Source organism: Corvus kubaryi, unplaced genomic scaffold (genome assembly GCF_017639235.1).
Source record: "Corvus kubaryi isolate FWS band 111438036 unplaced genomic scaffold, C.kubaryi_AGA036_p1.0 37308, whole genome shotgun sequence".
NCBI lineage: Eukaryota > Metazoa > Chordata > Aves > Passeriformes > Corvidae > Corvus > Corvus kubaryi.
Genome location: NW_024581096.1, coordinates 2,231,076 through 2,245,406, shown reverse-complemented (window position 1 = coordinate 2,245,406; position 14,331 = coordinate 2,231,076). Strand labels below are relative to the sequence as shown.

The 14,331-nt window shown below is 36.6% G+C and overlaps 1 protein-coding gene across 2 annotated transcripts in view; it reads left to right on the top strand.

Moving 5' to 3' along the window:
• NLN (neurolysin) overlaps window positions 1-1,855 on the top strand; it is a 38,068-nt gene extending 36,213 nt beyond the window's left edge. For both annotated transcript variants that reach the window (XM_042028234.1, XM_042028233.1), the window contains exon 13: window positions 1,328-1,855. In XM_042028234.1, coding sequence (XP_041884168.1) covers window positions 1,328-1,462 — 135 coding nt within the window. In that variant the 3' untranslated portion in view covers window positions 1,463-1,855. The remainder of the gene's footprint in view (window positions 1-1,327) is intronic.
• The last annotated feature ends 12,476 nt before the right edge of the window (window positions 1,856-14,331 follow it).

The window sequence follows — 14,331 nt, the reverse complement described above, 5'->3', positions numbered from 1 at the left end:
CCTGTTTGAATAAAAGCTCTCCTTCTGTTTTGAGCAACTATTATACAGCCTAATTTCAGAGACTGGATCTATAAAATTCTTCAATAAACAATTAACTCTAACTTAATTGGTAGACAGACACTCCTCAATTCTTGCACTTTATCTGAAATAAGATCAGGTCTCCCTAGAACTGAGCAGTATTCTGACTCTGAAAGGACAACAGCAAAGACTCAAATCTACTCAAATAATACTTTTAAGCTAGAAGGAACAATATATTAATTTGCTGATGATGCTCAGGAAACTAACAAAAATAGTGAAGTGTGATCAGTGCTTCAGTGATTTTAAAAAATATTATTATTTATTTTTATTTTATTTTAGATTTTTCCAGCTGTAATTCAGACAATGGAAATGGTAGTTCAATTAAGTCATGGAAGTCCATCACTTAAAAACACCTTTCCTTGTTTTTACAGTACAGTCATGAGGAAGCAATGTGGTCCTGTTGAGTTGTGGGGGAAGTGTGTATGTGTATATACACTGACTAAAAGGAAGAACATTGTCATCAATATCAGAAGCATTTGGGACATCTGCATGCAAAATAACATTTTCTCATTTGTAGTCATGTCTCAGAATCCCAGAGTTTTTCATATATATATGTTCCTTAAAATACAACTTCTTTTTAAGAAACTCCTCATTACTTGTTTTCTCAGAAACTTCATTCATTTTTTAAAAGAAATCCATTCTTTCTGGAGCAATAATGTTTCTTCCTGAAATTAAAACCTGAGTTAAGTCTCATCTTCTTTAAGATACTTTAATAGGTGAGTTAGATGTGTTTGTATGTATGATATATACAACTATGTGTATTATATAGGTGTATGTGCCATGCCATTCCACAATGCTATACCTGTCTTATCTCTGACGTATCATGTCTGTTATCTAAACAGAGATTAAAGAAAGAGAAATCATCAGTTAGAGAAAGGATGTTGGGTTCCCTCTTCCTGCCTGTCAGACGCAAGGGCAGTCCTTCACTGAGGATTTTGAGGAGGTTGTGTGCTTGTTATACTTTATAGAATGTCTTCAGACAAGTTGTGATTGTACCTTGAAAACCAGTGTAAAACCACAAGAAAAATAATTTCTTTACAATTGGTCGAATTTCTGCTCTTCTGAGTTCTTCCAGCAGATCTAAATTATACTTGTCATATATCCTGGTATATCCTAATTTGGTATTAGGAAAATCTGGAAGGAGAAACGTTGTTTTATCATGAGTATATTTTTCAATATGCAACAAATACAGAAAAAGAGGCAGTTGGCAAGATAAGAAGTACTGACATTCTGCTTTACCTTCTATCAGGCTGGGATGAAATACAGAAACCTCATTTTGAAACCTGGAGGATCTTTGGATGGAATGGATATGCTACAAAACTTCTTGGAGCGTAAACCAAGCCAGAGAGCTTTCCTGTTGAGTAAGGGATTATGTGTTCCATAAAGTTATGATTCCTTTGTAATGGCATATAAGCATGGAACGAGCTGGAAATGTCAGTGTATTTCACATTTTAACTATGTATCACTCTAGGGTCATTTTTTGATGATTTTTTAAATTGTATAAATAAAAATGTGACTTTTACAAAAAGATTTCGTAGGACTACAAAATTCAAAATATCAGGGAAATAATTCTGAGATGTGCAGAAGCTGAGGAATTTGGATGGTAATTTTTTTTAATTGTTATGAAATAATACTAATTAATACTAATCAGTATGAGGAGTTAATGCCATGTTTCTCTTTTAAGAGATGCACTTGAATTATGTCTTGTGAATGAATTTTAAAACTGAAGGGGATAAAAAGAACACTGCCAGCAATAAAGGAAACAGATTAATTCTTATTCTCTATTCTCTATTGTATTGATGGCTCACCAGGGTCTCTGATGAACAGGAAGTGTGTTTGGTTATGTCATTGTCTGAGTTCAGTCCACTACCTGACAAATTTCAAGACTGAGAACCTGCCCCAGATACCTTTACAGCAGAGATGTTTGTGTGATACTTTAAAACTTAATTCTGATGCATGCTAAATTTTTGTACCATTTATATACCTTTAAAGTATAACTAAAAATCAGCCAAAACCTATGACTTTTTCAGTTATTCCACCACTCTTTCTGTTGATGATCACAAATCAGTTCTTTGTTTTCCAAATTACATCTACACTGGCATTGAAATACTGTACTTGAGCAATAATAGTGGCTTCAGTTGGTTTGTTAAGTATTTTGAGGTACAAATAGGGAAGGAAGGAAGGAAATAAGATATCCCTGGTGGGAATGATGAAAGTCAATTAAAAGTTTTCCTGTTCCTTTCCAGTGTGGCATGGAGAGATGGTACAAATAAGTGCAATAGACTTAATGATTTCAGCTGTGGGAGTGTGAAAGTAATCGAGGAATTACTCTGCAGTTTTTCTGCAAGATCAGGAAAAATTAGTCCTACAAGCCAACTCTACACCATCCAAATAAAGCTGCTAATCCAAGTGCACTTTTCTTGTCTTAGATATCATATCTTACTGTGGTTTTACTATTACAGCATGTATATGAACAACTTTTTAATTTTTTTACTAGCCAATACATTTTAGACATTTGAACCACAGTTGTAAACGTGGTAGGGGTTTATATTTTTTTGTTTAACAGTGAGATAAGAAAATGTGCCTGGTCAACTCAAAAGACTTTTTTCAGCGAAAGAGAACTGATGTCATTCACTTTGGGTCAAATCTGTCAATTTGTTTTAGGGGAAGAAATCTGACAATTGGGAGTATTCTCACAATTTGTGAGTATTTCTCAAAGTGAGAAATTTTATTTTTTTCCTTTTTTTTCTTGTAGAGCATTGAAACTAGGGAGTTAAAAATGAGCTTAATTAGTTTCTGAAATGGAAAATTTGAACGGACTTATCTTTGAACTGCACCAGTTAGATGTGAGGATTCATAACTATTTGTAGCCAAAACAGATAAACTCTGCAGTCTGCCAGACCACACAATTAAGTCAAATCTAACTCTTATAGTCAGTCACAATTTTAGGCCACAGTTCTGCTGCATCATGAAAAGGCAATAGATGGAAATCACATATATGCAAACATCTTGAACAGTATTCAGCATGGCCAGACAAGATTATCCCAAAACCTGTGAATTTTGCCTAGATTGATTTCCCTCACATTCTTTTGCTTACAGTATTTCACTGTCTTTTTATATGTTTAAAATTCTTGTGATTCTGTCTTAGCAACATGTTTTTTTCTTTCACATTGTAATAATAGTTCCTAAGAATGAAAACACTGTAAAAAATATACTAAGTGATACTTTCTCCAAATGAATCTGCAAATCTAAGCAATGGAATCTTTATTGAGAAGCAAAATGCAGTTTTTATTTTACAGTTGGTAGGCAGATTTCCACATGAGGGAGACCTTTCTCTGCATAAATCAGCAGTCTTGGATCAAGGTAGATAATTGTAAGTACAGTAATTATAGACAAAAAATATGTGATGATAAAAACTCGTGGTGATTTAAAAGCTAGATTTAGGACAGTACTGATGGTATGACAATTTAATCGAATTTTTAATTTTCTTACTCTTTAGCGTGTGTGCTTGTGTGTTGTACAATGTAGACTAGGCAAGATACTGGAAGTGCAGGAGAATGTCTGCTGTTACGTGTGTGTGAAAATGCCTGCGTGATTGTACATTATGTTAGCAGCAAATGGATATCCATGTGTGTAGGGAGAAAAAAACTAAACCATGTTGTAACCACAAATGAAAGTGTTATGTTCTACATCTGTTCCAAAAGAATAGGATTTGCTGTTCCTTCATCAGGCAATAATTAAGTCAGATCAGCCTATGGCTAAAACTACACTCAACACAGAAGACTAATGGGTATGTTCTGAAGTGCTTATGAAAATCTTAATGTGGTAACATATCAAACTTATCTGCTAAGTTTTGTATTGGCTTCTTGGAGCCTTCTGAATTAAATCAGGATTGGATTAAATGACTTTTTTTCTTCCAACTAAAAATTATTCTATGATTCTATGAAATTGATGTTCACATTTTTTATTGTAAATACCTGATCTTGGAATGGAAAAGTAACCTGGGGAAAGACATCTTTTCTGGTTCTGCACCTGCCTATAATAGGCATGAAACTTCATATAGGACACTATACACGAAACTTTTTCTGACACTGTTCTAAGGCTGTGACATGGAGTCCCCCAATAAAACAATGAATACTTCTTCTGCTTTGGAAACATGAGTTGATGACCTTGACACCACCAGAAACCTTCACGTATATGAAACCATGGCAAAACATAGGTATCTGACAAGCCCAGCCTATTCTAGAGTTGCTAGACCCAGGCTTCCACTGAAAATTTCAGAACTATAAAAGCCTGAGTTTATTCCAATCCAACTTTAAGTACTCACTGTAATAAACAAGAAAGTAATTTGTAGTTTTTGTCCGTAACCAGCTGCCTTTTAAAGTTAATGTTGTATCTTCTTAGAATTTCACTGTGTTTAGGGTTATTATTTTCTTGTATTAGAAATTCAGATTGGACTTTGGCTTCACAACAAAAGCTTCAAAGGAAAGGGAAAGGGTAAAATCAGAGACTCAGGAGAGAGTGCCTATTATCCACTGAGCAAGTGGATGACAAGCAATGGCTTTCTCTTTCTGTTCCTTCACTGTAAAGGGTAGAATGGTTTGAGCATGTGGCTGGGTCACGAGATGGCTAGGTGATGGCCTTAGCAGCCCCTGCTGCCTAGTTGTCTGACATAGGTCCAACATGTAGGCTCTTTCTGGATTGTCTGCAAGTCATGTGGTCAAACCTGAGTGGTAAAAACTGTCTGAATAAGAGGTTTAAACTTTGCTCTGTGAGATATGGTGGCTATTGGTTGTTACTCTTCCCTCTGAAAAAATGAAATTAAATCCAAATACCTTTGGAGGTAATGCAAGATAGTTGAGTTAAATGGAGATTCCTGGAGGGGTTTTCCGGAAGCATAAGAGCTGTTTGCATGATAAGCGATTACTCATAGGGATTAGAGAGGCTAAATACCAGGTGGTTAGAGGAAAAGGAAGGAAAGCAGGTAGGTAGAAGGATGAAGTTGGAGAAGGGTATTTTGACAATAGTTGTGGAAGGGTTGAAATGGATGTCAGAGGCAGATAGCAAAAAAAGACTAACTTGATGTATAGTGATTTGTGAAAGGCTATTTAAATGCTTCTCATCATTATATGAATTAGAAACGAGACATGCTTTTCTATGAATAAATTTCTGTTCTTGCAGGCCAGAGAACGTGAGACTACGCACTGGCTTGTTACTTGAGAACTTGACTTCTTCCTGACATCTGGAGATTAATTTTTTGTTTCACCACTATTTTCTTCATTAATATATTTTAAGTAATAGATTCTCATAGTGGAAGGAAAGAAGTTTTTGGGGAAGTTCAGTTTGTGGGGCGTGTGCTGGAAATCCTATATAACTAATCATCACTGGCCTGTTTAAAAAGTGTAGATGATATTAAAGATGTGGTCCCAAACAGCAGTCAATCTATTTTAGACCTATTAGGATAGATAAAGACAAATTAAGTAAATTAACTGGAAGTAAGTGGTTGCCTAGAAACCAAGAATCATGACCTAATTTTATTCAGTATTGATTAACAGAGAATAAACTCAACCAATACTTGCTTGCTCTATACTCCTGATGAATTGAAAAGGTTAAAAATATCAGTGTTAAGAGAATCAAGAAATAAAATTATTGGGAAAAAAAAAATTTAATTGTGATTGAAAAGTTGTATGTCTTTGAGATTCAATTGGCCAAAATCCCAAAATTTCACAACTTAAAAATCTTTGTGAAAAATTCTGACTAAGAACCACTCTGCTCACCAGTAAAAACACAATTAAAAATAAACAAAACAGAAGTGTGTGGTCAGAAGTAGGAAATAGTTATAAAATGAGGAATTGTAAAGTGTTAAAAATTATAAAGAAGGTTAAGACTGTCAAGGCAAAGAAAAATGGATGAAAGTATTACAGCAAATAATATGTGTAACTTAATATGTTAAGAACAAATAAATAATACTTGTGTTACAGACCCTTCAGTGGATGGAAATGCTCATATGGCAGATGATAACCAAGACAATTTTTAATTCAGTTCTTCTTCTGCATTTACAAAGAAGCAATGTGATGTAAGCATGTCATGTGAGAACAATGGGGTACTTTCCAGTCTATTGAGGAGCATATTAAGCAATACCTACTAAGAATAGTCACTGTGGCATGAGTAGGGTTGGATAACTTGTACCCTACAAACAAACAACAATTGTGGTGAGGGGGTTTTTCCCAGTGCTGTTAATTTTGGGCATGTGCCATTGTGCCAGAACACTGCTAATGAGTTTTAGTCTTCAAAAACCAAATAGGTGACTATTGATCACATAGCTTGAAATCCAGCTTCAGCAAAACAACAGGAAGGCATAAATACGGTTTTGTTGCTGAAGAATTAACAGTGAATATAATTTATAGAGTGCAAATGATTTTATGAAAAACAAGTTTTTTCAGACAAGCCTGATGTAATCATTTACAGCCATTACAAGCCTGTTGAGGGTGATTGCAGAGAGATTTATGTAAGGAGTATTTGATTTAGCTGCATATTTTCATTTAAAATAACACTTTATGATATCAATAGAGGATATATAAGATGGATTAAGAACAGCTAACTGTTGAGAGTATTTGTTGGCGTAGAATTACCACTGAACAGGATACAGTGATCCAAGTGCTTCAGGCATCACACAGGACTATAAAAATGTAAAATAATAATATAAAATCAGTGGTGATAAAATTTGTAAGGAATTGACAAAAAAAGAAATCACAATGAATTCTTTAGATTGAAAGCTTTTGGAATTCAGATGTACCATGGGCAAAGGAACATGTAGTATGCCTGTAGCAGCTAAAATGTAGGTTAGAACTAAAGCTTGGAAGACTGTATTCTGTAAATTCCTGACTTCTGGAAGTATCTAGAGGCTAGTTATAGTAGCCAGTTCAATCAGAATTGTTTGGAGACTGTAGCAAGAAATGGTTAGGCAGTCTCATGATGGATGAGCTCAAAAATATAAGAGCAAGTTACTAATGCTAGTTCTGTATACCATAGGAGTCAAATGGGCACAGCAATTGCACAGAATTTTGGTGTCCTGATTTTTAACTGGGGCTAGTAGGGATTGTTATTCCAAATAAACACAGGTGGTTTTATTTCTAGAGTAAAGTTAAGCTGTGGAACTCCTTACCAAGGATATTGTAGAGGTGATAGTTCTGTGTGAGTTCAAAATAAAACAGCACAATTCAGTCTTAGAAGAGAAGCCAGTGGAGGGTATTTAAAAACATTAAACCCTTTTCATCCTTAGGAAAGACCCTGCAAAGTAGGGGTCTTTCCTAGTAAGAAGATTATCCAAGATATTAACATGTATTGCAGCTCTATTAACATTTCTTTTAGGCATCTGCTTTTAGCCACTGCTAGAGATAGGATACTGTACCAAATCAATGTGCTGCTTTATCTAGTATAGAAACTGGGGAAAGAGCAGAAGATTACTTACACTCTAGGTATTGCCGTCAGATACTAAAGACTCTTTAGTAGGAGAATGTCAGCCAGAAGCTGAGGCCAATCATTTCAAAGAGAAAATAACCATGTTTTTAACACTGAAGACGAATCCCTACTTTGTGAGCAGTTTATCCCAATAGTTAGTCCGTTCTTAATGTCTTCAAATCAAGACAAATGAAACCTCTTCTAGGAGATACATGTTCACCAAACACGTTTTAGATTTCATTCACAGTGACTGGATGAAACAAAATGGCTGGTAATACACAAATCAGATTGATTTAATATTTCCTTTTAAAACTCTACAATTCCATAAACCATATCTTAGCAAAAACATTTGTTGCATGTTTATGCAGGGAGGAGGTGTAAAACTACCGAATGTAATTCAACGCCAAAAACTTCTTGCCTTCTAAACCACTAATGGAAAGTTAAGCAAACATTTTAACCTGAAATAATTTTCTTTAACTGCATAATTGTAGGATATACAAACTTTACAAGAAAAATGAGCAGACAGATGATTTTCTACGTGATAGAAGATAAACTCATCCTTCGATTTCTTGTTGAAGAAGGCAGTGTTTTTCTTTGTAGAAACTGAGTATTACTCCAAAGTTATTGTTACCAATAGGATTTTTGAGTAACCAAAGTTATTTTTTCTTCATTGTGTTATCCCCTTTGAATGTCCACACTTCAGTTAGGTTGACTTCTTGAAATGACTTCTTTTTTACAGAGCTGGTATCTTCTGATTGGTCTCACTGTCAGGCCCAAAACTTATCCTCTCCCTCTCCCTTTCCTCTCCACTGAAGTATTACTGTCTTCAGGAATTTAGTCAACACATTAGCTGAGATGTATAGCCTAAACTCGGGAGTAGCACTTAGCAAAGAACTGAGCAATTTGTATTTCTCCTTTTATTAAATTCTTTATTTGATAAGAACTAGTCATGGTTCAGCATCCAAGACAAGTTACTACCAAAATCTGGCAAAAGATCAGAAATCTAGTCAGAGTTTTATGGCCATGTAATGTATAGCATGTTACAAATATAGTTAGTCACAGAAAGCTTTTATAAGGACTTATTGATTCTATAAACATGAGAAAGTTTTGGCCTAAAGCATTAATGAGAAATGTCTCAAAGCACACATTGTGTTTTGAGAGGTTACATCAAGAGGAATACATTTTATTCACCTTGGTAAATTTTTAAAAGTGTGGGTTTGTATTTTAAGATTAGTCAAGAAGTAAGACTTTAATCCTATTGAAAATTCAGAATTAAGGCCCATAAACATGACAGGGCTTAAATCAGCTATCTGTAAAATATTAGTTAATATAGTGCAATTAATAGCCTCTTATGTTGAAGTTTAATTTTTATAAAAAAACCCACACATTCTCTATGATAAGACGTATCGTAGAGATGATAAGAAAAATCGTCAGAAGTTGAGAGGTGTTATAGGTAAGCTATCTGTATACATATTCACATTATGAATATGTTTTTGCCCAAGTGTGTTTATGCCTTATCTATTTCTACAGGAGCAGAGTAATTCTCTTTCCTGTCAAACATGGTAAACCCTGGATAAGCCCAGCCATAGGCTTCTTCACCATTTCTAATGGAACTTAGTGCACAAGGGAAAGATTGAGCAAGCATGGATCTGCATAAAGACAAAAACCTGAAGATATCTGACTTACTGGCAAATCAGCTTCTTTTTTCCTTCATTTTGTTTTCTTTATGCACTTTGTTCTGCTGGAGACATGCAGCAGTACCCCTTAACCTGAAGAAGGAACTTCTGGTCTAGGATGGCTTTTTAGAACTTAACCACATTAGTTGTTGGTAAAAGTGTGGGTTAAGTCTGATGTGGCTGGCTTTCTTTTCTCTCTCATTCCTTAGGAATAACATTGGGTTTGCTTGACTTCTTACAGAAATTGATTAAATCACAAATTAGTTTCATTTTAGCCCTTCTCTCGTGTCATCAGGTATCCAGTGTGATCAATTCTCAGTAGAGCTGTACCTAGAAACCTGCATGCCTTGAAGACAAGAGAAGTAAGATAGAAATAGATTCTGTTTACTCTGAATAGAAAAAAACCATGCTATCTTTCTATTCAGACTAAAAGGAAAAACTTAAGGGGAGGGGTGTGATACTCACATGGTAACACATAAATTTAGTGTACAAGAGTAAATTTAATGTGGTTAAGAAATGATATGTTAGAAAAGTGGTTGTTCCCCCAAATATGTGTGAAAATGAAATTCAGGACCCCTTATGAGAGGTATGATCTGTAAAGAAGAAAGAAACAAAGAAACAGACAACAAAACCCCACCTTCGGCCTTTACAGAAGACTAGTAGTGATCACTGAGACAACACAGAGAACTGTCTAATGAATTCCAAGACTTATCTAGGATCACAGGAAAAGAGGTTTTCACTACAGGGAAAAATTTATCTGCATATCAGAGAAAAATGTAGTTAGTTCAGTCATGTAACTGTGTCTCATGGTCTTTCTCCTGGACAGAAGGAGATACACTATGAAACCATTCATAGATTTCAAGGCAGAAAAGTTAGTCTCAAGTGGAAGATCCTACCTGGGTTCTTCAAAAGCATGTCTAAAGCCTGAGCATTATAAATTCTCAAATTCTAGTAATTTTCCAGGTTGGAATGGCAGGAATTACATTTGCTAATCATATATTATCTTCTTAATGGGTGAATACCCACTGAGAACTACAAGGGCATTGTTGGGATGTGCAGAGGGTTTGGTTTGAATAGCAAAAGCTCAGCTTTAATTGAAATTGGCCAGAGATGTTAAAAACCATAAGTAAGCCTTCTTCAGGTACATAAACAGCAAGCAGAAACAGAAGGAAGATACTGGCCTGCTATTAAACAAGAGAGATGAATCACTCACCAACAGGTCTGAAAAGGTAGAGGTTCTCAACAGTTTCTTCACCAGCACTGCTGGGCCCCAGGTGTTGGGAACAAAAATCCAGGCTGATGCAAACACAGGCCTGCTGTCAGTAAAGGCAGAGTTGCTGTGTGAGCTGTCACTGGAGCTTGACCCCTATGACTCAATGGGAAGATACCCCCCCGAGGGGTCAAGAGAGCTGGATCATGTCATTGTGAGGACACTCCATAATCTTTGAGAAGTTGTGGACATCAAGGAATATCCCAGAAGACTGGAAGAAGACTCATGTCACCCCCCCATCTACAAGAACAGCTTAAAGGAGGATCCAGGAAAATATGGACTCATCCATCTTACTTCAGCCCCTGGGAAAATTAAGGAACGAATCCTCCTGGGGTCTTATCATGTGTTAGATGAAGCACATGACTGGGAAAAGCCAGCATAGATTCACCCAGGGCAAATTGTGCTTGACAGACCTGGTTGCCTTCTACGACACAGTAACCTGCTCAGTTGATGTTGGGTGAGTGGTGGATGTTGCTTGCCTGGATTTCTCCAAGGCTCTCAGTCTTGCTTCCCACAGCCTCCTCCTGGAGAAGCTGCTGTGTTATGGCCTAGACAAGGGGTCCATATGGTGGGTGGGGACCTGGCTGACCCACAGCACCCAGGGGAGTGGTCAATCACTCCTCTTCAAACCTGTCACAAGTGGGGTCCCCAGGGATTGATACTGGGCCCACCACTGTTTACTTTCCAAAGTGACCTAGAAGATGGGATCAAGTGTATCCTGGTGAAATTCTGAGGAAGTGGATACTTGGGAATGGAGAGCCACCCTGCAGAAAGACCTGGATAAGCCGGAATAGTGGGCTAATGAGAATATTGTGAAGTTCAGCAGGAAAAGAGTAAGGTTTTGCACCCAGGAAAGCATGATCCAGGAGCACAGCACAGGCTGGGGATCTACCCAGCTTGGGAGCAGCTCTTTTGGAAAGGGTCTGGGGCACCTGGTGGACTCAGCTCCATCTGAGGGACCAGTGTGCTCCTGCAGCACACAAAGGGAGCAAGATCCTGGTGGCTCCAACAAGGGCTTCACCAGCAGAGATGAATTCCTTATCCCACCCCACACAGCACATATCAGGCCACACCTGGAATACTGTGTTCAGTTTTGGCCCCTGGTGTACAAAACAGATGTGGACAGGCTGGAGAGGATCCAGAGAAGAGCCACAAAGAAAATCACAGGGCTGGGAAGTCTGGCATGTGAGGAATGGCTGAGGGAACGGGGTTTGTTCAGCCTTGAGGGCCTTGAAGGTTTAGGGGAGACCTTATCCCCATGATCCAGTACTTAAAGGGTGGCTACAGAGAAGATGGAGATTTATGAGGAATCACATGGGGAAGAGGAGGGATAATGTGTACAAATTATTGCTGGAGGCATTCCAACTGGACACAACAGGAAAATTTTTCTCAATGATAACAACTGCAGTTGGAATATCTCCTCGGGGAAGTGTGGATTCTGCAAATTTGGCCATTTTTAAGATCCAGCTGGACACGGTGCTGGGTTGCCTTGTCTAGATCATGCTTTTGCAAAGAAATGTTGGACCAGATGATCCTTGATGTCCCCTTCCAGTCTGGTGTTCTATGATTCTTAAGTATACTGAGATTAGAAGATAACTGACAAGGCTCCAAGTCACAGATTGTTTCTGCAGCAGAAGGGGTGCCCTTTCTTCTTGGCTTGGAGTAGGTGACAGGGTAGCTTTGTGTTTTTGATTTTTTTTTGCTTTTGACATTCCACACCCAAAAGCGGAGACTGCTACTAACTGTCTCAAAACAAAAAGAGAAAAAGAGACAGTTCAAGCTGCTTTGTGTGCTTTCTGGGCTGGAGAAACCTCAGAGAGTAGAAATTCTGCTTGCCTGATACATGTATTTGATTAATTTGGGCTCAGTTCTCTTACTCAGCACATTGGGAAGCTGCACAGATGTGATTCCTTAGGCCACTGTAGAATGCTTTTTCAAATAAAACCCTAATATGTATGTTAGAGTAGCATTTGTTTAGTTATCAACAAAGTTCCTGAAATACTAAAAATTATTATTGAAACATTTTTATTAGTGTTGCTGGCCCACACCTGTAGCAAAAAATGGTGCTTCTCTAGATTATTTGCTTATGATAATGAAGATGTTTATGTTGCTAATACAATTTTTCTGTGCAACATTACTTAAAATAGAAAGTGGCATCAAAAGTATAAAAATACTGCTGACTTCATTAAAAAGAAGGAACTTTCAGTTTGTGCAGAAGTGCTATGTTAGGAAGATAGAATTTAACATAAAAATAAAAGATAAATTTAGGTGTCAGCAGAATCGGAAATTTCAGAAGCAAAATTTTAGATGCAAGAGAATAAATCTCTCAATCATTTCCACTGCTGAATGTCTCACTAAGAATTTTATCTCAGAGCCTAGCAGCTAACTTGTATGATGTTACCTAATTATGAGGCATTACATATTTTATATTGGCTTTTTGTTTTCTGATATGTGCTAGATATCCTCAGAAGAGAAATTATAGCTAAGGAAGGTTCTTCCATTTTTTTTATAAAACAAGATATTACTTTATTTATGAAATATTGCTGTATGTCATAAAATTAAAAATCAACAACGTATCTAAGACAATAAGATACTTAATTTTCTTTCATAGACTTAATGAAGAAGAACTACCTTAGTTTTAAAGGAAGGACAAGAGAATATAATTTTCTTCTTGATATTTAATTAGATTTGGCTGTTGCACAGTTTTATCAATAATTGGATAGTACTATGAGTTCAGGCTAGTGATTTCTGAAACAGATCTGAAAGTGTTTGAAAACTTTCTGTACGTCACTTGAAAACTGATACTTCAGTGTAAGCAACAGCACCCCTTGGAATAGTGCATGATTTTTTGATATATCTTTAGTGCATAATAACATCTCTGTGCTCGCTTTTAATCAGATTGTCATGAGAGAGCCTTAACCAATCCTACATTGCAAATACAGGTTGAGCGTGAAGGTTACAAGTCCCCTCCCCTCTTTTCCTATGTCCTGGTTATGCCTTGTGGTCTGGTAGCAGTTTCAACCTCTGTAAGCCCTCTGTACCTGTGTTGTGGCCACTTTCACCTTGAAATGTTCTGTGTTTGTAAGTGCTTCTTTTATTCTGCTAACAGAAAAGGAAGGAGTGAATCTAAATAACCACTTGATTTTTCCCCAAGCACAAAGTGTAAGTCCTATATGTATAATCTGTGTTTATTAACAGCATTTTATAGCTATAATTTTACATGTTAAAATACAGAGTCCAGGGTTAGTTATTTAAAATTATTTAGTTATTTAAGTTGATTTTTCTGAGACTGAGGAACTATTGAGCTCAATAAGAGCCATTGTTGAAGGAGCTGAAAAATCTATGGTACTATGGTAACCTGCCTAACAGCTAAAAATTTTTGTCCTCCTCTTACTGACCATTTTTTGTCTAAAGCATTTTACAGAATAACAGATACAGATTTACAGGATAACAAGGATAAGAATATTTCTCTCTACATATAAAAAAGTGAGATCTAGAGAAGGTGAGTATTTTGGCAACTATTAAACAGTCTTAGAGGTTTGAAAAAGTAAGCATGGATCCCTTATGCTGTAGTTATTGCAGATTATATTATCTCTCTTTTGTTTAGAGAATCAATATGCAAGTGCAGTAAATAATTTAATGGGGGGGGGGGGGGGGGGAGAGGTGGGAGGGAATAATATTCAGCCAGAAAAGTAGAAGATCTTTGGAATGATTACAGGATATTTGAATATGAACAGGGAGAGATCAGTAAAGTGATGATAAAATTTCCCTTCAGTGGAAGAACTTTATAGCTATAACTTTTCACCAGAAAACACAAATTTGAATACATTGTTTATTATATGCACA